The following is a 26,332-nucleotide window of genomic DNA, read 5'->3' as shown; positions in this document are numbered from 1 at the left end:
AAACACTAAAATTACAAATGTATACAAATAACTGACATTTTTAAGTGAATAATGAAAGTAGCTTATCAATTTATTATTAAAACCTGAGAGTTGTTTTAATGGTTAAGTGTGACACATGATTTTTTCTTCTTCTCACAGAAGTCCAGAAATCTAAAGATCTTTGTTCTGTAACTGTAAGTGGAGAAGAGATCCCTAATATGCCTCCTGAAATGCAGCTTAAGGTAGATCTAAAAATGTAGATGTGAAATTTTCCTAAGCTACATCCAGATGAAGTCTTTTCTGTTTTCGCTTTGTTTTATTTAAATGCAGCCTTAATAACACAATTTTCTTGGCATTGCAGGTCCTACATTCAGCTCTTTTCACATTTGATTTGATTGAAAGTGTTCTGGCTCGGGTAGAAGAACTCATTGAAATAAAAACAAAGTCTACCTCTGAAGAAAATACTGGGATAAAGTGAAAGCTCCATGTCCAAAATAAAAAACTAGTAAAATACTGTATTTTCCATTATGATTTATTTAACACCTTTACAAAAATTTTCTGTAAAACACTGATAGAAAAATAAATGTAACTTTTCATTTATCAGTTTCTATAATGACACATTATGCGATTAGTAATAGTCTTTGGTTTTAAAAAGATATCTCCATGGTAAATAATGCCCATATATGTATTCTAAATATACTGTTAAAATCCAATACAAATTAATAATTTTATGTTATAATTTCACAAAATATAGTTGAATTGCCTTTATTCATATAGTTGTAGTCAGTTTATAAAAATACACTTTATGTTCCAGTTATATACTATTTTACATTTTAGAATTTCTAATGTCAAATTGGATATCGCACCATTTTAAGAAAGAAGATAGGGAGAAGTTTTGAGTTTAAGCTAGTTGACTGTTTCTCTTAATTTCTTCTCTTTTCTCACCTCAGGAGTCTTAGTGGGGAAAAGTCCCACAACCGCCTCTCAAGCAGCAGTTATAATGTAAATGCTACAAAGATTAATTTTAGAAATACTGGCTGCCTTGTAGAAAAGCTGAAAAGATTTTCTTTTATTTCCTAATAAACAGTTGTCCATCTAACTTAACTTGTATCATTAAGAAACTGCATCTGAGTTTTATAACATATGTCTGTACCAATTTTTTCTAAACATTAAAGGAATTAGTCAAAAAATTGAAAAAATCACTTTTAATTGTATATATTTTAAATTTCAAAAATCTTTATATATTTGAACATTATAATTCAACTAGTCTAATTATTTTAATATTCTTCTAAAAGAACATTTATAATTGATACTCTAATTTGGGTTAAATGAATCACTACTCAGTTTTATCTTTTGAAGTGTTTTCCAAACAGGACTCTGCTCAATGATGTAAGCTTTAGTTGTTATCATTCTGTAGCAGATGCTATCTATGTATGGTTTGGAGGTGATCTGGAAGAAGATAAACATGCAGCATTATTTACAAACATAAGGTATTTTTACAGGGTCACATAAAAAAATATCTTTCAAAGTATTCAACAAGTATCAATCACCTTCTATGTGCTAAATACTATATATGAATGACAAGTCCAATCTGATCTCTGTCATAAAGAATTTCAAACATGCAAGCCAAAAAGTAGAATACTATAAGAACTGCTTTAATATTTGAAGTGTAAGAGTAAGGAACACGTAACTGCCTATGAGAATTGGGGGCATGCTTCACAGAGGAGGATAAGCATGAAAAGAAAGTAGACAACTGGTTAAGAGTATTCTATAAATAGTATGTTGCACTCTGACAGTTCATGACTACAACCTGACCAATATTTATACTTTAGAATTTGAAAGAAGATTTAAGTAACCAATAGGGCCAAACAGTGTACATATGGCCAAATGCTCTTTTGGCCCAAAATGAATCATTCTTGTAGTGACTACCAGAAAGTCTTGAGAGGCTGAGTTTAGAATGGAGAAAGAGCTGCACACTGAAACAGCAAGTTCTCTGAGGAGAACAGAAGCAAAGTATTTGTCAGTCCTCAAGAGGGTGTGTGTTTTGAAGTCAAGAACCATAATGTGTATGAGTGTGTGTGTATGTGTCATTTTCTTCAGGTGACTCACCTTAGCTATAGTACACATAAGATTAATGGCATTTACTGTGTTGTGTACTGGAAGTATCCGTAAGTTACTACCCAGGAATCTGAAAAACAATTCATAAGTTTAAAGGATCATGTGACTTGCCTGTTTTTATAAGTGGAAAAAAGAGACAAACCTCTTATTACTTATGTTTTGTTCATTCATGCCCTGCCTTATTCCACAGGAATTAATAACGCTTTCTAGCCAGAACTTAAATGAATAAAAAGTGTTCACTTTTGGTTTGGTCTTGCAAGGGAATCCCATGAATCAGCATGAACTTTGAAACTTGTCACCCTGATTCACAGAATATAGCCGTTTGGCCTGTATTTTATTAAATATGACAGGTTAACATTATAAAGTTTATCTTTTGGGAAAACATAATTCACCTGCTGAAAAGAATTAAGAATGAAAGTAAACAATGTAATTTAAGAAAAAATTTAGGGCTATTCTTCATACCTCTGCTGAATCTTGAACATCAGTTTCCATTCCTCGGGTCCATGGAGGGCAGCAGACAGAACCAAAAAACTATTTTGGTGAATGTTAATAAACTTTTCAATTTTGGCTAGAAATATTTCTTCAGTTGACATAAAGCATTCTTTAGCATCCATCAGTAAAAATGCAACTCCTACGAAATGTGGACATAATATAAAACAATCAAAATTTTTTTGTAAACTCAGTAAAATCAATAAAAATAGCTCTAAATATAACAGCTGTAGGTGTCCAGGCCCCAAACCCATAAGAAGTAGAAATTACTATAACAAAATTTTTACACAACAAAATAGGCTGTTCTTTGAAGTGCTCTATAAAAGGATGACTTATTCTAAATATTTACAGAAAAAAACTTTTGGTCAGTAACCATTTTCTTTTTCAGTTAAGGTATTGTCCACAATGAAGGTAATGCCTAATTTAAAAGTTAATTTTCCGTGTTACAATGATTTTCTTTTATGGTGGGCAGGGGCGGGGGTTGCGGTAGAAATTTTCTCTTTCTTGGCTTTTTATTTTTTATTTTTTAATTTTTTTTATGGTTAATGAAATCCAAAAAGTTTCAGCTGTACACTTTAACAGTAAGATGTATATATGTTTATCATGCGTGTTCGCCTCCCAGTTAGATTTCTTTCTGTCACCACATATTTGACCCCCTTTACCCCATCTACCTCCCTCCTCCCCCCATCCCCTACCCTCTGGTAATCACTAGTCTATATACAATGATTTTTAAAAGCTGGAAATCAACTAAAGAAAAATAGTCTTAAGCAAGCCTTTGTTTCTTAGAGAAACCTTTGTACCAGAACATAAACTATTATATATATACTTTTTCTCAGTTTTAGGTTTTTTAAAAAAACTTAGTGGGTTAACCTTGGTTAATAAAATCACATAGGTCTCAAGTGTACAGTTCAATAATACATCATACATATACTGCATTGTGTTCACCCAAAGTTAAAATTCTTGTATGAAATCATCAAAAACATTCTCCCATATTGTTTTTATATATGGATTTTGACCAATATTGTGATGCTGGCTTTTTTGTTAATACCAGTAATACAATTACTGGGGAGATGGCTGTGTTCTATTTCATATTAGTTTCAAAGCAAGTAGTTTTTACCATCCTGTACCAGATGCCACTGGTTAAGCTTTAGTTCAACAATTCCAATCTTAAAAAGGGATATATTTTGTAATTGGCCATATGTACTGCTTTTGCAGCAGTAACAGTTTTATACATTTATCTCTCAGAAGATAATACCTTAACCTTAATACCTGGTTAATGAACTACCAAATTATTAAAACTTATACTGACATATTTTATAAGAAACTTAAATCAAGGTAGTTAGCAAATATACTGTACCAGTACGAGAAAATATAATCGATCCATTTTCCACTGAATCTGAATACCGAACCTTGTGGCTTCGATTTTCTAAGGCAGTTGCAACTTCACAACTCTAAAAAAATTTTTCAGAAATACAAATTTAAGATATGATTTAGAATGATTTTTTTTATTAAAGCTAATAAAATAAGCTTAATAGTTTATTTTATAACTATACTACTTAAAGATGTGATCATCAAAAGAGACACTAAGTGTGCTCTCTACAGAGAAGAAAAAATTTAATTCTGCTCTAATGCACTGATTCTAGGTTTGGAAATGAGGTATACTACAGTTATATTACTTAGGAACAGAAATTGAAGACAGAAAGAACTAAACTATAAGAACTAGAGTAAATAAAAACTTAAAAAACAATTTGGAGATGAATTCTGACATGAATTAATGTATAACTGGCAAGTGGGTGGTGATGTGTTTCTTAGTTGATCGAACCATGAACTGCCAGACATATAGAATACCACAAGGAGACAACCAGTTTTCTAATTCATCTGTTTTAGTTAAAGTACACTTATAAAATGTCTTAAGCCTTAGGTAGTCAGAAAACATGTATGAAGACAGCAACCAGACTTTTGGTTTAAATACTACCCATTTGAAAACTCATCTCATTTCCTAGTCCACCAAGTAATTAGATCAAAATACCCAAGACACTAAAATATAAGTGATTAATAGTGTTTCTTGACTAGTCAAAACTCAAGCTTGTTCTCCAAATAGATAAAAATTCCTTACATATATCAATTTTATTCTATATTTTTCCTCAGATCATGTATATTTTAAGTACACAGGCTGGATTTAAGTATAAAATATATGCTTCCTTTCCTACCTAAAGAGAGTATTTTATGCCAAACAGATCCTGACGTAGAATTCAACTATGACACTTCCCATGAGTTTCTTTTGCTGTTTTAAAATTATACTTTGCTTCCGGCGATGGCAGACTAAGTAATTTAGGCCAACCCTCCTGCTGAAGGCAACTAGAAAAGCTGGAAATTTTTAAAAGTCTGTTTAATGCATCAGAGAGCTAGCCAGATAGTAAAAAATTATAACACCAAGATCTATACAGAAACTCAAAGATATACAACCAGCATTTAGGCCATTTTTCTCCCGAGGGCATCTATCTGCCAATTCAGGAAAAGAAAGATGAGAGGCTAAATGGAGCTTTTGACAAAAGTAGAACACATCTCACAGGGACTGCAGCCTAACTTCAAATCATTTCAATCCCTGAAATTGTATTAAGGTGATACTGTATTACTAGTGTTCCCAAGAACCTTACAGAAGCACTCCTTAGAGCAACCTTTTTCAATGAGGTCTCCTCATTTGAACTACAAAACAAAGAAAGTGATTTGGGTGGCAATTTTCATAATTCTCCTATTACAAGTATTATTCTAGATGCACAGGAGATAAGTTCATTTATTATATACAACAGACACCTTAGAGCTTGGGTTGCCAGATTAGCAAATAAAAATACAGAACACACAGTTAAATTTGAATTTCAAATAAACAACATAATTTTTTAGCATACGTATGTCCCATGCAATATTTGGGATGTACTTACACTAAATTCATAGTTTATCTGAAACTCAAATTTAACTGAGTGTCCTGTACTTTATCTGGCAACCCTACTTAGGATATTAGAGATTTAATTCTCTTGCAGAATTAAGACTTCTCTAGAGGAACAGGACACTACTTTAAGCCTCAAATTATTTCTAGAAACAATATTTCAAATATAAATTCCATCACACAATAAAAAGTAATCAGACAAGAACCAGGCAAGATGGTGGAGATGGTAGAGATTCTGTACATCTCTTGTGATAACACCAGACTTGTGATGGAAACACGGAGCAAACAGCAAGCAGAGTCATCTGGGGTCTGGATGAACAGAAATAAGAAACCACCCTGCAATGGCAGGAGGTAAGAGGGGGCAGAGATGCAAGGCTGCCCAGTCCCAAGCAGCTGAGACTTACAGGCGGACACTGAGTTGTCAGAGCGAGAGCCAGAGGCAAGGCTCTCTCCTGGGCAGAAGTGCCCGCAGTATCCATTGTTCCTCTGTTCAGCCCTCCCCACTCCCAGAATGTGGACGCAGGTGCCGTCATAGCTGAGACGTCATCAAACTGAATAACAGAGGCCACTCTGCCCACAGGATTCCCTAAAACTCTACCTCTCCCACCTTGTAGCCCTACCCAAGCCACACCCAATGGTGTCCTCAGCATGCCCTGTGCCCCTTGCTGAGCAGCTCCAAGCCCTACACTCGTGGTACCTGGCTTTGGTTTCTGGCGTGGCCTCTTGAGGCAACTATAAGCACAGCATCTGTGGATTGCTTGCTGAATCTTAACAGGTGGCCCCGGAGGGGCATAAGCTAGGGCTAAACTTGGCCTGCTGCTGAACCCCTCTCAGGACTGTGCTGCTGGACACCTACTATACAAAGCCATGCTAATAAGACTAGGAGACTTAGGAGCTTTGCTTAGTACATTGAAACAGATATATAAAGGCAGACAAAATGGGAAGACAAAGAAACATGTCCTATATGAAAGAACACAACAGATCTCCAGGAAAAATGGAGTCAAGCAATCTACCTGACGCAAGAGTTCAAAACATTGGTTATAAAGATGCTCAATGAACCTAGAGGAAGTGTAGATGAACTCAGTGAGAACTTTAACAAAGAGAAAAAAACATAAAAATGGAAATTATAAAAGGAACCAGTAAGAAATGAAGAATACAATATCTAAGATGAAGAGTATATTTAGAGAGAATCAACAGTGTGTGTGAAGTGGAGGATCATATCACCGACATAGAGGATAGGGTAGTGGAAGACACCCAATCAGAATAGCAGCAAGAAAAAAGAATAAAAAATAATGAAGATTTAAGGAGCCTATGAGACAACATCAAACATAACAACATTTACATTATAGGGGTACCAGAAGGAGAAGAGAGAGTAAGAAGTTGAAACCTATTTGAAGAAATAATGGTGAAAAACTTTCCTAACCTGGTGAAGAAAATAAGACATACAACCCTAGGAAGTTCGGAGAGTCCCAAAAAAGACGAACCCAAAGAGGCCCACACCAAGACACGTCAACATTAAAATGCCAAAGGTTAAATACAAAGAAAGAATCTTAAAAGCAGCAAGAGAAAAGCAGTTAATTACCTACAAGGGAATACCCATAAGACTGGCAGCTGATTTCTCAACAGAAATTTTGTAGGACAGAAGGGCTTGGCACAAAATATTCAAAGTGATGAAAACCCAAGATCTACAAACAAGATTACTTTATCCAGCAAAGCTATCATTTGGAGTCAAAGGACAGATAGCTTCCCAGACAAAAACAAGCTAAAGGAATTCATCAATACCAAGCCATTATTACAGGAAATGTTGGAGGGACTGACTTCTTTAAGATGAAAAAATATGTATCAAAATCATGAATAAAGAATGGCAATAACTAGATATCTATTAACAAATATCTCAAATGGAAAAGATTAAGTGCTCCAACCAAAAGATAATATGGCTGAATGGATAAGAAAACAAGACCCTTACATATGCTGCCTACAAGAGACTCACTTCAGATTAAAAGACACATACAAACTAAAAGGAAGGGGATGCAAAAAGATATTACATGATGGACCTAAGTGGTATTGTGCTGAATAGAGTAAGTCAGATAAAGACATATGCCGCATGATTTCACATACATGTGGAATCTAAAGAACAAAATAAACAACCACAAAAAATACAGAAACAAACTCATAGATACAGAGAATATTTTGAGGGCTACTAGACGAGACTGGTGGAAAATGGCAAAGGGATTAAGAAGTACAAATGGATAGTTACAAAATTGTCATGGAGATATAAAGTGGAGAAATAGCATATGGAAAGTAGTCAACAATGTTGTAATAAATATATAAGGGGGAAAAGGGGTGTTAGATTTAGTGGAGTGTTCACTTTGTGAGTCATACAGATCTCTAATCACTATGCTATACAACTGAAACTAATATATTATTGTATGCCAACAATTGAAAAAAAACTAATTGAATTGTACAATGTAAATAGGAGCAACTAATTGTCTATTACATTTCAATAAAGCTTTAAAATAATGGAAAAAAAAGACAACATAAAAAAACGTAATCAGACATACAAAGAAACAAGATTACATGAAAGAGAATCATCACAAACATCAGGAAGTAGAAACAGATTTACAGGGTATACAGAGAGTGAAGTTATCAGATATATGCCTTAAAATAGATATTTACTATGTTCAAGAAGATAAAAGACAAAGTTTATAATTTTGGCAAAGAACCAGAAACTATATAAAAGGGTGTAACAAATGTGAAAGAGTCATAAAATTTGAGTCAAAGCTTTAAAGTGGAAAGCAGTTTGTTAATCAGGCAAGTGAAGGAAGAAGACAAATGTACAGCATGGACAGAAAAAGAAATATAGGCAAAGGCATTCAGAACTTAAAGTATGATCTTTATATGTTAAGTGTGTAAGGTGCATTTGAGTCAGTTAATTGGGGACAGGGTTAGGAGTAACTGCTGACAGATCATGAGGACCCAATATGTCATGCTAATGAATTTCAATCCTATCTATCAGTGTGTGTGTAAGGGGAGCAACTAAAAGAATTATAATACAAATAACAGAAGAAAATAATAAAAGTAAAGTTAGAAAGTACTGAATGCAGAAAAAAAAATAGGTAAATTGAACAGTTAATTTTTCAAAATAACCTGGAGCTAAGACTAGATTTTCCAAAGTCTTTTTCATGGAATATTTGCCCCACAAGATATTAAATGACATTCCATACTCCGTAAGATTGAGAAACACTGAATACTATTTTGTCTTCTTTAGGGAAATTATAATGCATTTGAGCAAGCAAAGGCTCTGAAGAGGAGTGCAGCAAAAAAACTTGTGTAACTTTTTTATACCGGCATTCCAAATAAAATCCATCACAATACTTCTACCTACATATGTAACATCTATTAATATTCTGTAAAACTAGTGTTCTGCCTAGAAAAATCTATTCATAAGAAAAGAAATATAAATAAAAACAAATGAAAAGGGACACTTAATAACTGATACAGTTTATTAGAAAATTAAAAGAATGCCAATATGAAATTTAAATCACAGAAATGGCAGTTTCATAAAGTTCAACTTAATGAATTTAATGACCTCTATGAAATGGGTAATTTTTTTGAAAAAGTATCATTTGTGAAACAGACTCACAACATAGCATAAAACCTAATAGAGCAAAAACCATAAAAACCACAATTTTTCTACATTTCTTAAAATATTAGCAGCATAGAAATTTAATAGAAAAGCTCCTTTATATTTAAAGAATAATTTCTATACTACATAAACTTCCTAGATAAAAAAAGGAATTTTTAAAAAATGAAAAAAACCTCCCCTACTCCCTACAAAGAAAAAAAGCATGAAAAGAGAAAAACCACAGCCCAATATTTAATAAACAATCCAAAAACAAAATATTGGCAAACCAAAGTTTAAGAGAATATGAAAGAAAAATCCACAATAATCAACTAGTTTAATGAAAAAAATGCAAAGATTAGTCATTTAGGCTCTTCTCAATAGATACAAATACAATGCATTTGAAAAATGTACACTTATTTCTGATTAAAAGAAAAAAATTTTATGAATTCAACTTAGATCAATATTAACATAATAAATGTTATTTTATAGCAACAGGTAACATTGTAAATAATAAAACACTGAAGGTATTTCCATTAAAATCAGAAACACTGTTTTGGATGCTCTGGTCATGGCAAAAGGTCATGAAATAAAAATAACAGATATAGCTGTCAGAAATTCTCATCAAGTGCAAATTATGACTGCTACCTTGAAAATCCAACAGAATCAACTGGTAATGTATTATGAAAATTCAGTAAAGTGACCAAATATAAATTACCATACACTTAATAGTTCCTTTATTATAGACTGAAAACATGGGGGAAAATAATATTTCATAATAGTAACAAAAACATCAACTATCTAGGTACTGAAAAAGAAATAGAAACAATATTAAGAAAAAAAATTTTAAATATACCTGAGAAAATAAAGACTTGATAAAGAAATACAATGATATCGTATGTGTTCATGAGATGGGAAAAAAAATTTCCTCTAATTTAATGTTAGTTCAACTCAAATCAAGTGTAATGGAATTTTTTTTTTAATTTAATGTGATTCTGAAATTCATCTAGAACAAAGTTTGGCAAACTTTTTCATGTCAAACCATGTCTGACGATTTTGGCTCCTCCAGAGAAAGAAACTTTCATCTATGCCTGATGCTTATCTGATGGATCATTAATAAAGTGAGGTGTTGGAAAGACCTATCTTTTACATGAAAACTATAAATGAACACTGAATCCACAATTGTGTAATTAATATTAAAATAAATGTGAGAATTATGTCTATAGAAAAACTGTTATACACATTTTGAAACAGGAGGGATACTGAGTCTGGGGCTTCTGAGACATGTACCACTCACAGCCAAAAGACTGACGGCTAACACAGGAGTTGAGCTAAATAGAATAAGCATTTATGAGAGGGTTGCAACTCCCAGAGACACAGGTGGGCTATTGCTCCAAAAGCCTGGCTCCCGGAGTGTCTTGGGAGCACTGATTAGTCATGGAAACTAAGGGAGTGGGGGTGGCCAAGGCCACCTATCCTGTCATTTCAGCTGGGGTTTTTTTTTTTCCTCTCAGGCTATGTGGAGGGAAAGGCAAGAGGAACTGCGTGTCTGGTCCTGGAATCAGCTGCCGCATCATCCCGTGACCTTGCTCCTTGGCAAAACTAGCTCATTAGGGGAATAACTGCCTTCTCAAGCAAGTGAGAGCAAAATGTGCTGCTTAGTTACAGGAGCAGATAGTTTTTGAGAACGACGGACCATCCACCTTCTAGAGCAGAGCAGGCAGATGATGTCTACGGAACGGCCAAAGGAGCATACAGTGCCCATGGGAACAGCAGAAAAAGTCTTTGGGAGCAGGTATTGCCCAGCAAGTCCTTTGTTCACTGTCTCCTTGGTCAGCAGCCCTTTTTATTTTCCGAGTATGTGGAAGGGCTATGCTTGAATTAACCCTATATTCTACCCTGACATAGCTCCTTTATGTCACATTCTTCATGACAGTTCTTCCAGACTGGGGGTCTTTGTATTAGGTCCTTCTTCGATTTGACATAAAAAAAGTTTTAAGTATCTAATATAATTAGTATTTTATCAGTGATATAATTAATAAAAGTCCTGAGGGAAAAGGGAATTAGTAATGTCCTTTTTGTTGATCGGATTGGCTACAGAGTATTCTCTTTATAATAAGTCTATTAAATTGTTTCCATATATATTTTATGTACCCTTCTCTATGTATATTTCATAATTTGAAAAAAGTAAAAATAAAATAAAATAAACAAAATGAAAAGGAGAATACTCTCAATGGATAAGTTTAACAGAGTAAAGAGAGAAATACTGACATGAAAGATAGAATTGATGAAATTACCTAGACAGCAGCCCAAACACACAGGAAAGATGAAAGAGAAGTCGAAATGTATGGAAATATTGTGAGACAATCTAACACACGTGTAATTGGAGTTAAGAGGGGAAGGAGTGAAAGATTAACACAGAGGCAATATTAAAGGAGATGATGAATAAGAACTTGATAAATGACACCAATTCACAGATTTATGAAGTGTCAAAAGGTAAAAAGAAATTCATACATTAAACTATAGTGCCCAAATCTGAAAAGCAGTCAGAGAGGAAAGATAAGTAATCATCAAGAAATGACAATTAAACTACCTCCCAGTGCCACTAAGACTAGACAGATTAGTTTTTGTTCATCTCTCAAAAAACCTTAAGTAATATTTATGTGCATATGCTTTACTATTTCTGGAATTCTTTAACATCTCTATTAGAACAGGCTGAGGAAAAAAGAAAAAGGACTTCAGAAAATTTCCAACCTTCAAATATTTAGAGAAGCAGGATGTTGAATATGGATGTAGTAAAGTTTATAATTTATCTTTAAAATACATTTAGCTGATATAATTGCTGATCTACACAACTTCGGATAATCAAGCTAAGAATCTTTTTAAAAATTGTTCTATTTATTTTAATTTTTAAATTAAAGACCAATGTTCCAAATGCCTCTTTACCTTAAGAGTTGAGCTAATAATAATGGTGGTTGTCCATTTTGTTTTTTCATTTCCAGCACTTTCCGCCATCTGTCTGCCTTTGGCCCAACCCAGCTTCTAAGAGTGCCACAATCTGAAATAAATAAGAACAAAAGAACACATAGAAATGTTTGTTTGATGAATGAGTAAATTAAAGGTAGAAATAAAACCAGGGTAATGCAGACATTTTAAAAAATATTTGAGAAACAAGCCACAGGAGACAGGATAGATGGCTTTGGGCCGCCCTCTCCCTTCCAGGTGGCTTAAGAAACAAGCCAAGACCAAGAGACAGGATGGATAGCCTTGGGATGTTCCATCCCATCTAGGATAATGTTCCTGAGTCTTTCCCTTGTCCTTTGTTCAGCTTTGGCTAATCATATCATTATAATATCACCTGCATTGCAAGTACCATGTCTCTACCCCAACACCAAGAAAACAAAAGCCTATGATCCAAACAGCTCAGCTCAACTTGCTCTCCAAGTTGGCTTGAACTTTTAAGGGTATACTTCTGCTTTAATAAAACTTGCCCTTTCCTGCTTGCTGTTTATCATATACTTGAATTTTTTTTTTTTTTTTTTTTAGGCGAGGCAACCCTTAGTTGATCTCACAGATCGCAAGGACCCTGTAAGCTTACAATCCCTTATTTTTTTTATTTTTTACACCTACAGCACCTGATCTTCCTAGGTGGCCACCCATCCAAGTACTAACCAGGCCCCTGCTTAGCTTCCAAGATCGGATGGGATCAGGCTTGTTCAGGGTAGCATGGTCGTAGACTGAATTCTTTCTCATAGCATAAGACAAGAACCTGGTCACGGGTTGGGGTCTCTCTTTGGACTCCCGCCCCGTCGAGCTCTATAGTATCAAGATTTATGTTAGGAATGCGAGATTGGTTTAATGTTCGAAAATAAATTAATATACCATATTAATAAAATAAAGGACAAGAATTACAAGATCATTTCATTAAATGTAAAAAAAGCTTTTGATAAAATCCAATACACATTCATAATGAAAACACTCAACCAACCAGGAGCAGAAGGAAACTTCCTCAAGCTAATAAAGGACATTTAAAAGCCTACAGCCAACATCATTCTTAAATGTGAAGGACTGAATGTTTTCTTCCTAGGATGTGAAATGAGGCAAAGATCCCTGCTCTGGCCACTTTTTATATATTTAGAATATAAATTGGAAAGGGAGAAGTAAAAAACTGTCTTTATTTATAGATGGCATAATCCTTGTTAGAAAATTGAGCAAGTTTTATGAGCTCACAGGATGTAAAATCAGTATATACTAGCAATGAACAATCTAACAAAAAAATGAAATTAGGAACAATTGCATTCGCAATATAAAAAATAACAAAATATTTTTAAATAAATTTACCAAAAGAAGAGCAAGAATTATATCTTGAGATCATTACTGAAAAAAAATTAAAGAAGATCTAAATGGAGACATTCCATATCCATGAACTGGAAACTCAGTATTAGTTAAGGCAATTCTTCCTAAATTGGTCTATAAATACAATAAACACAATCCCTATTAAGGGACCAGGTAAAATGGCGTAGATGATAGTGGCTTTGTTCATCTGCTCGTAAGATTATATCAAAGTTGTGAAGGAAACAGAACAAACAGCAAGCAGAGTCACCTGGGGTCTAGATGAACAGAAGCTCTACAAGAGAGAGAAATAAAACTCACCCTGCAATGAGAAGAGGTAAGAGGAGACGAGGACACGAGGCTGCCCAGTCCCAAGGGGCTGATTGGGACAGAGGCCACCACAGCTGCAGCCAGCAGCTACAGAAGCCTTTTAAAGGGTTCATGTCCATGACTGGACTTTCACGGTGATGGACTTGCTCGCTCTGAGCATCAGTGCCCCATCAGCTGCTTGGGCGGGGGGCACCAGGGACTTACAGGGGGATGCTGAGCTGTTGGAGCAAGGTCAGAGGCAAAGCTTTCTCTGGAGCAGAAGTGCTGATGGCATCCACTGTTCCTCTGTTGAGCCCTCCCCTCTCCCAGTGTGCAGGCACAGGTGACTCCAAAGTTGAAACATCATCAAACTGTATAACAGAGATCACTCTGCCCAGAGGATTCCCTGAAACTCCACCTCCCCCAAATGGTGACCCTACCCAAGCCATATCCAGCTGTGTCCTTCATGAGTCCTGTGCAACTTGCTGAGCAGCGCCAAGACTCACACTGGTAGCAGCTGACTTTGGTTTCTGGAGTGGTTTTTTGAGGCAACTATAAGCACAGCATCTGTGGACTGCTTCCTGAATCTTAACAGGTGGCCCCAGAGGGATACAGGCTGGGGCTAAACTTGGCCTGCTGCTGAACCCCTCTCAGGACTGTGCCTCTGGACACCTACTATGCAAAGCCACGCTAATAAAACCGGGGAGACTTAGGAGCTTTGTTTAGTACATAGAAAAGACAGAGAGAAGCAGCCAAAACGGGAAGACAAAGAAGCAGAAACCATATGAGAGAACAAAACAGAGATCCAGGAATAATGGAGTCAAGCAATCTACCAGATACAGAGTTCAAAACACTGGTTATAAAGATGCTCAATGAACTTAGGAGAAGTGTAGATGGACTCAGTGAGAATTTCAACAAAGAGATAAAAAACATAAAAATAGAAATTATAAAAGGGAACCAGTCAAAAATGAAAAATACATTATCTGAGATTAAGAGTATATTAGAGGGAATTAATAGAGTACATAAAGAAGAGGATCAAACCACTGATATAAAGGATAGGGAAGCCAAGGGCATCCAAAGAGAACAGCAAGAAAAAAGTAGCCAAGAATATAATAATAAATCAAGGGGTTTTTGAGACAAAATTAAGTGTAAAAACATCTGTGTAATAACGGTTCCTGAAGGAGGAGAAGGAGAACAAGAAGTGGAAAAGCTATCTGAAGAAATAATTATGGAAAACTTCCCTAACCTGGTGAAGGAAATAGACATACAACCCCAGAGAGTCCCAAAAAAGAAGAACCCAAAGAAGTCCACACCATGACACATTATAATTAAAATGCCGTAAGTTAAATACATAGAAAGAATCTTAAAAGCAGCAAGAGAAAAGCAGTTAATTACCTACAAGGGAATACCCATAAGACTGGCAGCTGATTTCTCAAAAGAAATTTTGTAGGACAGAAGGGCTTGGCACAAAATATTCAAAGTGATGAAAACCCAAAAAACCCAGGATCTACAACCAAGATTACTTTATACAGCAAAGCCATCTCTTGGAGTCGAAGGACACATAGCTTCCCAGACAAAAATAAGCTAAAAGAATTCATCAATACCAAGCCATTATTACAGGAAATGTTGGAGGGACTGACTTCTTTAAGATGAAAAAATATGTATCAAAATCATGAATAAAGAATGGCAATAACTACATATCTATCAACAAGTACCTAAAATGGAAAAGAATTAGTGCTCCAACCAAAAGAGAGGGTGGCTAAATGGATAAGAAAACAAGACCCCTACACATGCTGCCTACAAGAGATTCACTTCAAATTAAAAGACACACAAGACTAAAAGGAAGGGGATGGAAAAAGATATTGTCTTGATGGTCCTAGAGAGTATTGCGCTCAATGAAGTCAGTCAGAGAAAAACAAATACTATATGATTTCACATACATGTGGAATCTAAAGAACAAAATAAACAACAATAACAAAAATGGAAACAAACTCATAGATACGGAGAATATTTTGAGGGCTACTAGACAGGAGGGAGGTTGGGAGGAAGGTGTAAAAGGGTGAAGGGATTAAGAAATACAAATGGATAGTTACAAAATAGTCATGGAGATATAAAGTGTAGCATAAGGAAAATAGTCAACAATGTTGTAATAAATATATAAGGGAGAAGAGGGGTTCTATGTTTAGTGGGGGGATCACTTGAGCTCTAATCACTTTGCTATACAACTGAAACTAATATATTATTATATGCCAACTTAATCGAAAAAAAACCTCATTGAATTGTACTATGTAAATATGAGCAACTAACTGTCGATTATATTTCAATAAAGCTGAGGAAAAATTAAAATTAAAAAAATTCTAGTAGGTTTTTCAGGACAGAAGGGCTTTTCCTTTTTAGTAGAACTTGTTCATCTGATCCTAAAATTAATATGGAAAGTCAAAGGACATAGACTAGTCAAAAAGAACAAAGTTGGAGGACTTAACTACTCAATTTCAAAACTTACTAAAAAGCTACAGCAAACAAGAGACTGTGGTATTGGCATAAGAAAAAGATATACAGATCACTGGAATTGAACCCTCACACTTATAGTTAAATGATTTTTGACAAAAGTGCCAAGGCAACTTAATGAAGAACAGACTTTTCAACAAAGGATGGTGGAACAATTCGATATTTATATGCAAAAACAAATAAACAAAAAAACTTGGATCCATAACTCGCACCACCTAACTGTAAACTCGGACTGGATAATAGATCTACATGTAAAACAGAACTACATATCTTCTAGAAGAAAACAAGACATTTTTGTGACCTTGGGATAGGGAAAGAATGCTTAGCTATGAAACCAAATAAATACACAGTGCATTAAAAAAATGATAACTTGGACTTCATCAAAGTTAAAAACCTCCACTTCAACACTGGAGAATAAAAATATAAGCTACAGACTAGAAGAAAATACCTGTAAAGCACATACCTGGTAAATGACTTGTATCCAGAATATATATTTAAAGACTCTCAACATTCAATAACATAAAAACTAAGAACCCGATTTAAAAATGTGCAAAAGAGCTGACCAGATACTTCACCAAAAAACATAAATAAATGGCAAATAAGCACGTGAAAATGTACTCAACACCATTTGTTATCAGGGAAGTGCAAATTAAAAACAAATGAGATACCATTACATACCTACTACAATGGTTAAAATTTAAAAGACTAACCAAATGAAGTGCTGGTGAGGATGTGAAGGAACTGGAACTTTCATACACTGCCATTTGGAAAGTATGTGGTACAACCATTTGGAAAACAATTTGGCAATTTCTTTAAAAGTTAATCACACACCTACCATATAATCCAGGCATTTCACTTGTAGATATTTTGCCAAAGCAAAAAGAAAGCATATCTATATAAAAACTTAAATACAAATGTTTTATTCACAATAGCTAAAAACGGAAACAACCCAAATGTCCCTTAATAGGTGAATGGATATTGGAATACAGTCATACAATGATATACTATTCAGCAATGAAAGGAATGAACTGTTGATACACACAATAACCTAATCAGTGTCAAAAACTATTATGTTGAGTGAAAGAAGCCAAAAGAGACAGACAGAAAACAGGATGATTATAATGGAGGGGTAATGGGGACAGAAGGGAGGATTACAAAAGGGCAGGAGGAAACTTTTGAGAATGATATGTTCATTATACTGACTGGTGGTGATGGTTTCACAGGTGTATAAATATAGCAAAACATCATATCATACACTGCAATTTATTACACATCAATTATACCTCAATATGGCTGCATGTTTAATGATGATATAGATGTGTATATATGTAAATCTATACACACACATATATATGTTTAATAATAATAAGTGCATCATTTTTAAGTTAGCAAATTCTGTTGTGTCAGAAAAGCATAGGTGTTCAACACTGGAACTATTCAAAATATTTCCTGTGGTGAAGTTCTGAAATCTGCAGCAATTCTAGCTACTCCATTACCAGTTAAACTCTTGCTGCTACCGAAACCAAATTAATGTCAGGCAACTGAAATGAAATAAAAAATGAAGAATAACCTTTTGAAACACCTTGATAATCAATGAAAAAGGTCCTATAAGTTACCACATCCCAATTATTTTCCAAAAGAAAAAATACATTCAACTTTTAAATAAAATAACCAGCACTGCTTATAAGGCTAGGGAAAAAAGCACCTTTACTTTTACAGTAACTTTTTTCAGTGCTAAGATCTTTTACAATAGCAAAAAATGAAAGAGTTCTAATTATCAAAACAGGGATCCCCTACATTTTTGTAAGAAGATGCTATTTTTCATTTTCTTAAAGCATACAAATCATTAAGGTGAGGATATCCTGATAGTAAGTTTCTTTGTCCACAGAGAGAAGAATAAGCAGCACAGAGGGAAGGTGAGTTCTGAAAAGAGGACAGGAAGCCCCAGATAAATATGCCTTTCAAGACTGGGAATTGAGACAAACTCAGGAAGGCACAACGTTTTGAAGATTAATGTGTTACTATACATAAAGCACATAAAACAGTGGCGCACATAAGAGAATCAGTAGTCATTACTGAATTGTGCTTTGCAAATAGTAAGCATTAATACATGTTTACTACTACTATTAAACAAAAGGCACAATGCACATTTCATTCTAAATGTATAATTTATATATAAGCATTAATACATGTTTACTACTACTATTAAACAAAAGGCACAATGCACATTTCATTCTAAATGTATAATTTATATATTTTAAAGAGAATGCTTGGGTGCTCCAAGTAGAAAATGGAGAGATGGCCATTGTTTTATTAGTGACAGAATTTCACCTATTATTTCTACTTCTTAGAATATTCAAATCCTATGGTTATTTTGTAGTTTATATTATACCTCAATGTTTCTAAGAAGCTTTCCCTTATAACATTTCAATTCTTAGTCTTCTTCCATACTAGTACTGCATTAGATATTTAATAATCATTTTGATATTTGATTTTTATTGGATAACTGAGGCATCTACATCCCAGGCATTTCCTTCCTGCACAGACATTTTGGGGAGAAAAGAAGGGAGAGAGGATGCGGAAATGATTCAAACTTGGTAATTAAAGGCTGCTCAGAATGGAGACATAACTATCACAAAAGATCAGTTATAAATGGAATGGGAATGTGTGTATACATATAAATACGTAATTTTTTTGTAAAATTACGTATGAGGAATGCTCACAGAAACTGAACACTGAACTTCAATTTTTACTGAGTTTTGAAAGACAAATCTGAAAAAGAAAATAAAATATTTATATAATTTTACACTTTAGGAAATTCAGGCTGAGAGGATGGTGTCAAAGGTTACTATACCTACAGAGTGAAAGTGAACGGGTTCACTTTGGGTAGTATGAATGTGTTATTAATAGTCTTCCAATCCATGTGCGCAAGATGTCTTTCCATTTATTTGTGTCTTCTATTTCTTTCATCAACGTTTTGTAGTTTTCAGTATACAAGTCTTTCACCTCATTAGTTTATTCCTAAATATTTTATTCCTTTTGGTACTATTGTAAATAGGATGTTTTCCTAATTTCCTTTTCATATAGTTCGTTGTTAGGATATAGAAATGCAACTAATTTTTGTATGTTGATTTTGTATCTTGCAACTTTACTGTATTAGTTCTAGCAGTTTTTGTTTTTTTTTTTAATAAAGTGTTTACGGTTTCCCAAATGAGATCAAGTCTACAAATAGGGACAACTTTACTTCTCCTTTCCAATTTGGATACCTTTTACTTCTCTTCTTACCTAATTGATCTGGCTAGTATTTCCAGTATCATGCTGAATAAAAAAGGTAAGAATAGGCATATTTGCCTTATTCCTAATCTTTCAGTTATTCACCTTTGAGTGTGATATTAGCTGTGGGCTTGTCATATATCACTTTTATTATACAGTCTTGCACCACATAACAACATCTTCAACAAAAGATTCCATATATGACAGTCGTCCCCTAAGATTATAATGGAGCTGAAAAACTTCTATTGCCTAGTGACATCATAATGGTCCTATGGTTTTGCAACAATAGTGCAAAGGTTGCAAAAATCAACAAAGCTGTGGTTGAGAGGGCAAACTACTTCAACCTGGGTATGGATAAGGATAACACTGAGGAGCTCCTAGGGATGGTTCCTGAAGAACTGGAGTTGTCTGAACAGGAGTGCATACCCGAAGAAGATGCAAGAGAAAAACAAACTTCAGGAGAAGAAAAAGAAGAATCCCCAGAAAATGCATAATGAACTGTTTAGCAGAAGCTTTTACAGACCTCAACAAGCCTCTTAAAAGGTTTGAAAACATGGACCTCAACACCAAAAAGTTTTCATTAACAGAGAGGAATGTTCATGGTCCATTCCCTGCTTATAAGAAAATCTATGATAAAAAAGAAAAAAGAAAAAAACTAAGCGTACCACCATGGATGTATTTCTGAAGAGTGACAACTCTTGAAGAGCCTCAGGGAGGTTCTTCAGGAGGTATCCAGAAGAAGGCATTGTTATCATAGGCAATCACAGCTCCATGTGTGTTACTGATCCTGACTCTGTGCAGGCCAAGGCTAATGTGTATTTGTGATGTCGTAATTTATAATAAGAAATATATATTTGATCTTAGTCCCATTTCTAGCAAAGAGCTCCTAAATCCTTTGGAATTTCCTAAGTGTTGAAAGTGAAAATAGTGTCTTTAATTATGTTAATGAAGCGACTTTTCAGAGAGCATCTACCAGAAGAGCTGGTCACCAGGAGACCCAACCATGAGATTAGAGGGTTGGAATTTTCAGTCCTACCCCCCAACTTCCAAGGAAGAAAAAGGACTGGAAGATGAATCATTTGCCAATGGCCAATGATTTAATCAACTATGACCATGTAGTAAAGCCTCCATAACAGCCTAAAAGGATATGGTTCAGAGAGCTTCTGGGTTGGTGAGCATGTGGAGGTGCTGGGAGGGTGCTGCACCTGGAGAAGGCGTGGAAGCTCCATGCCTTTTCCAACATAACTTGCCCTATGCATCTCTGCCATCTGGCTGATCCCGAGTTATATCCTTTTATAATAAACTAGTGAGCTAGTAAGTAAAATGTTTCTGAGTTCTGTGAGCAGCCCTAGCAAATTAATTAAAATTCTGATTTATAGCCAGTCAGAAGTACAGGAAACAGCCTGGGCTTGTGACTGGCATCTGAAGTGGGGATTGGAGCAGTTTTACAGGACTGAATCCTTAATCTGTGGATTCCAATGTTATCTCTGGGTAGAGAGTATCACAATGAGGTGGATTCTCAAACACCCTGCTGGTGTTTGATCTGAGAACTCCATAAGCCCCCCTCCACACACGTACTGGGTCTCAGAACACCTACTTCAGTGTGTTTTTGTCTTAGTTTTTTAACAAAAGGTTTAAAAGGTTTTAAAAAATAATAATTTAAAAACATAAAAGCTTAGAGAATGAGGATATAAATAAAATACTTCTGTATAGCTGTAAAATGTTTTAAGCTAAGTGTGATTACAAGAGTAGAAAAGTTTTAGAAAATTAAAAAGTTTATAAAGTAAAAAAGGCTAGGGCTATTATTAAAGACATCTTATTTATATAAATTTAGTGTAGCCTAAGTATACAGTAGTATACAGCAATGTCCTAGGCCTTCACATTCACTGACCACTCAATCAATGACTTATCCAGAGCAAATTCCAGTCCTGTAAGCTCCATTCATGGTAAGTATCCCATAGAGGTAAATCATTCTAAATCTTTATACTGTATTTTTACTATACTTTTTTAGGTTTAGTCTTCCACTGAGTGTTCATCTGTTATACAACCAACTGTATGTGCATCCATCTAGTCCACTCGTGTTATTTCCACACATCTACCCACCTGTGGGATTTGAGGGCCGGGGGAACCAACAGGTATCTTAACCTTTGGCTACTGCTTTTGACTGAAATTTTTAAAAACGCTTTGTTTTTAGTCCAGGCATCTTGTATCTTCTGTCAGCATCAATAAAACAATAATGGGCTACCTTCTTTGCTTGTAGGTAGGATAAAATCTCAGACTTTTCACAGCTTTTTTCAGATATTATCTATTAAGATGAAGATACACATAAACTATATGCCAGCAATTCCACTCCTGGTTTATACTCAAAAGACATGCATACAACATGCACTTGTATAAGAATGTGCATAACAGCATTTTTTAACATTATTCCTCATACTTCAGTTTTTCTTTTTAATCCTACCTCTCAAGGCTAGAATGATCCATGTGGTAATGGATCAGAGTTGGCGACATCAGTATGAACTCAGTTACCTTAATATAGATACAAATAAATATATAAATACTTACAGATATGTATATATACATGGATTAGTATACACTCTTTTATTTCTTTGCTTTGTCCACTGAGAGGGGCCTAAAAGAAATGATACCCTAGCCGGACTTTGGTTTCTAATACCATTCTCCAATAAAAGGAACAAAGGCTCTTTGGAGAAATGGTTAATTCTAGGACTGGGACAGGAAATATACAAGATGAGTCTAGAGTATTTTGTAGTGCCAGAAAGTAATGAAGTGACTAAAAACAAAAATAAGGAGAAAATTCACATTGAGAAGGGTATGTCAAAAGAGTAGATGAACCAACTGAAAGAGATCCCAATTGTCAAAGCTGGAACAATCTGAGCAGGAAAATAAAATACTATTATCTTATAATTCAAAGTATAAAATAAATATCCATGAGTCCATAGTAATATAAATGACTGGATACATTAATAAGTGGGGGAGAAGAGATAAATCTCCTGAAGTTGTCTCTAAGAAACATTGGAGAAACCTAACAAACACTAACTCAGTCAAGTGGTCAAAGTTGACATTAACAGTTATAAATCATGTTGATATTATGTACTCTTGATATGTAATCTTCCTTTCAACAATCCATAACTCCATTCCTATCATGAGAAAAACTCCAAATTCCAATAGTAAGGCATCCTATAAAATATCCGACCAGCTGTCAAAGTTATCAAAAACAAAGACAGTCTGCGAAATTGTCACAGTCAAGAGTAACCTAAGGAAACACTGCATCTAAATGTAATGTAGTATATACTAGATGGAATCCTGGAACAGAAAAAGAACATTAGGCAAAAAAAAACCCCAAAAAAACAAAAAAACTAAGGAAATTTGAATAAACTATGGACTTTAGTAATAATGTAGTGATATTGGTTCGTTAATTGTTAAGTGTGCCATACTAATTGAAGATGTTAATAATAAGGGAAATTAGGTATAGAGTATGTGAGAATACACTGTATTATCGTCTCAATTATTCTGTAAATCTAAAACTGTTCTAAAATATAGTCTATTAAAAAAACTCTTCTCTCTTCTTCAAGGTCTACTAGAAATTCTGCCTTCTGCAAGAAACTGTTCCTGATCTCAAATGAAACGAGACCACTCCTTTAGAATCTACCTTACTACAGATCTGTTAAGCCGTATTTTGCCCAACAAACTTATTTATAAACATATTTCAGTTCTCCTGAATCATAAGCTTCTTAATGTCAAACGAAGTTATATTCTCCATGTTACTCAATACAAAATTAGTTCAAAGCAAAATTTAGAAACCAATTAATCCAAATAAATGTCACTTTCCGTGGTGGTGAGTTAGTATCTCCTAAGGCAGTTTCATTCTCCTTTTGAACAACTCTAATAATTAGAAAGTTCTTCCTGCTGGGTTGAAACCTGCTGCTCTATAATTCCTCATTTATTGCATGAATGAATGAATGAATGATAAGTTAACTAGCTCTATGAAGCAAAGGCACCTTCTGTTTTATCTAATACTGTATCTCCTACACCTGGCACACAGTAGATACTCAAAAAATATTTTTGAATGTCTTGCTAGCTGGCTGGGGGAAGGGCTCCATCTTTTATTTCCCCCTATACAATTTAATATACCGTCTAATGATAATCCACCTGAAAATACACCCAAATAATATACGGTCATTTAAATCTTTACACTCTTATATGTAGGTTTTATAAACAATTTTAACTAAGTTAGCTGAATTAAGGGAGGTTAAGTAATTCTGTGCACTAAAAATTGAGAAAGGAATAGGTGGCAGTAGATCCTCAAGCTCAAGAGTATACTGTTAACGACTAAGAATGAATCAGAAAAATAGGGCTGATAGCAAGGCTACCTCAATGTCTCCAAGGCCATAGTATTTTGGGCTTTTGTAGTTATGGCTTTGTTTGTTTTCCCAAGTTTTCAAATTTAAATAAATTTAACACTGCACAATAATCTCCCATGACTAGCTTTCCCACCTACTCTTCTCAGCTGTCAAGTGAGATAAGTTAGCCTGCATTGCTCTTCACTGCCCCTTCCACTCTTTAATTTTTAAAATTCATTTTTTTTCCGGGGGTGGCGGGCGGCGGGGGATGAACGAGGTTACGAATAACAACTAAAGTAAATAAAATATAAATTCGCCCAGGTGGATGACCAAGCTTCTTCAAAGGAAGCAGGTCTACAATTCTAGATGAAAAACTTTCCACACAACTCTCAAAGCAAGAAAAGGGTGGGGAGGATGCGCTCTCCGCCCGCCTAAACTCGGAGGTAAAGATTTGCTCTCCGCGAATCTGAACAAAAAGACATGTGGTAGAAGAACTAAGGATAAAAAACGTGAAAAAGCCTGGTCCTTGGCAGTCTCACCCCCAAAGGGGCAAACAAACCTGATTAGCAAGTCCTTGGTGCCCTCTTGGCCACTCCCAAGCTTCCAGAAACTTCTATGAGCAGCAAGAGGCGTGCGGCGGAGCAGAGAGGCCCAGGCGTGTTCTCTGGCCGCTCTAGCCGCCCAGCACTCTCTCCGCTCCCCCGGCTTCCGCGCAGCCGCAGACCTTGCTACCACGGCCTCGCCCGCGTTTTCCACTCTTCAGATCGCAAATTTGCTCGAACCTGTTAAGTGGCTAAGAAAAAAGTAAGGTTTTGTGTGTGTGTGTGTTAGACTTAGTTACTGGAATTGGTTTTTCACAATTTTCTAAAATTTAGTCTCAGTTCTTGCCCCACTACTATTATTAGCAACATGAAGCCAAAGTAATATTATTCAAATGTTCCTTCTTTGTTATTTGTCAATCCTACAATTATCTGGCCAGTCCATTCATTTTCCCACTCTCCTAGATAACTGTTTCATACTTTCTCCTCTCTTCAAATCTCCAGCATTTCTTCCTCATCCTCACTTTCAGTTGAAGGTCTTGCTTACTATTTAAATGAGATAAAAGCATCCAAAAGTGACCTTCCACCAATACCCGCAAGCATGTTAACTCATCTACTATCTTTTGTACCCACGGAGTGTGCCATTCTAGTTATAGTAGATGAACTGGGCATACTCTGATATAAGGCCAACCTTCCAGGTGGACAGCTGATCCCATCATTTCTTGTTCACTCAAGAATATAGTTCTAACAATTCTCTCCTGTCTCTCTTGCAACATCAATTTACTCCTCTCCACTGACCATTCTCAATAGCAAATAAATATGCTGTTATTTCTCTAATCTTAAAATCTCTTGGTCCTGCTTCCCACTGCAGCTAACCATCTCATTTCTCTGCCTTTAGCGTAAAACTTGAAAAGATTGTCTACAACTTCTATCTCTCCCATTCTTTCTCAAACTGACTTCAACCAGACTTTTTCATTTTCACTATGGCACAGAAATTGCTTTTGTCAAGGTCATTGCTAAATTCAGCAGAGGAATTGTACTTGGTGAATCAGTGGGCATTTGTTGCAATTGATCACTTCCTCCTCTTGGAAACACTTCCTTCCCTTGGCTCTCCCATACCATGCTCTCATGGTATTCCTCTAACATCACTGGCCACTTTTCAAATCCTTTATTAGTTTTCCTCAATACCCCAACTTCTTGAAAGAACCCCAAGTACAATTCTTGGCCCTCTTTTCTTCTCTGGCTACATTCTCTCCCTTGACAATCTCATTAACGCGTGGCTTAAGATAAAATCCATATGCCGACAAATCCAAGTTTTCATGTCTAGCCGTAGCCTTTTTCCTGAGCTCCAGATTGGTATAAGCAGCTGCCTATTTAATATTTCTACTAACAGACATCTCAAGTCTCACATGTTTAAAACTGAACTTCTAATTTCCCCCTGAAAACCTGTACCGCCCATAGTCTTCCCCATCTCAGTTAATCACTCACATCTTTCCTGTTGTTAAATTTAAATATCTTGCCTGTCTCTTATAAGCCTCATCTCATCAGCCAGAAAGTCTTGTTGCCTGTAGCTTCAAATTATATCCAGAGCCTGACCACCTACCTAGTCTGAACCACCATCAATTCTCACCTGGATTATTGCAATAGCCTCCTAACAGGTTTCCCTGTTTATGCCCTGCCCTACTAAAGTCCTTTTTCAACACAAGCAACTGGGGTAATCCTGTTAAAATAGAAGTCATAATTAATGCTAAAGTCCTTTGATGACCTGCAAGGGCCCCTATTACCTATCTAATGTCTTCTGCTATCTCACTTGCTTTCTCTGTTCCAGCCACACTAGGCCCCCTCCATCTCATACCTG

The 26,332-nt window shown here is 35.3% G+C and overlaps 2 protein-coding genes and 1 pseudogene across 9 annotated transcripts in view; 1 reads left to right on the top strand and 2 right to left on the bottom strand.

Moving 5' to 3' along the window:
• The window catches only part of GLMN (glomulin, FKBP associated protein), a 34,443-nt gene extending 33,946 nt beyond the window's left edge, over nucleotides 1-497 (top strand). For 6 of the 7 annotated variants that reach the window (XM_039838833.1, XM_039838836.1, XM_039838835.1 and 3 more), the window contains 2 exons: nucleotides 139-221; nucleotides 341-497. In XM_039838833.1, coding sequence (XP_039694767.1) covers nucleotides 139-221; nucleotides 341-457 — 200 coding nt within the window. In that variant the 3' untranslated portion in view covers nucleotides 458-497. Of the gene's footprint in view, nucleotides 1-138; nucleotides 222-340 lie in introns of those variants that run through there. The other variant, XR_005647773.1, reaches the window with a different exon arrangement.
• A 102-nt stretch (nucleotides 498-599) lies between these two features.
• Nucleotides 600-24,948, bottom strand: CUNH1orf146 (chromosome unknown C1orf146 homolog). 2 transcript variants are annotated; one of them, XM_039838841.1, is made up of 6 exons: nucleotides 24,495-24,948; nucleotides 12,099-12,210; nucleotides 3,944-4,037; nucleotides 2,560-2,728; nucleotides 2,089-2,167; nucleotides 600-1,428 (listed from the first exon to the last, which is right to left on the bottom strand). In XM_039838841.1, the coding sequence occupies exons 2-6, from the start codon at nucleotides 12,165-12,167 to the stop codon at nucleotides 1,294-1,296; spliced, it is 546 nt and encodes a 181-aa protein (XP_039694775.1). In that variant the 5' UTR covers nucleotides 12,168-12,210; nucleotides 24,495-24,948; the 3' UTR covers nucleotides 600-1,293. The 2 variants fall into 2 exon arrangements, with proteins under 2 accessions (XP_039694775.1, XP_039694774.1); XM_039838840.1 differs by lacking the exon at nucleotides 600-1,428 and having other exon boundaries at nucleotides 1,486-2,167.
• Nucleotides 12,776-12,890, bottom strand: LOC120583534 (uncharacterized; annotated as a pseudogene).
• Nucleotides 24,949-26,332: the final 1,384 nt, after the last annotated feature.

This window comes from Pteropus medius, unplaced genomic scaffold, assembly GCF_902729225.1.
Source record: "Pteropus medius unplaced genomic scaffold, Ma_sr-lr_union100, whole genome shotgun sequence".
Classification (NCBI taxonomy): domain Eukaryota; kingdom Metazoa; phylum Chordata; class Mammalia; order Chiroptera; family Pteropodidae; genus Pteropus; species Pteropus medius.
Note: the sequence above shows the minus strand (reverse complement) of the source record. Positions and strands in the feature narration are given on the sequence as shown.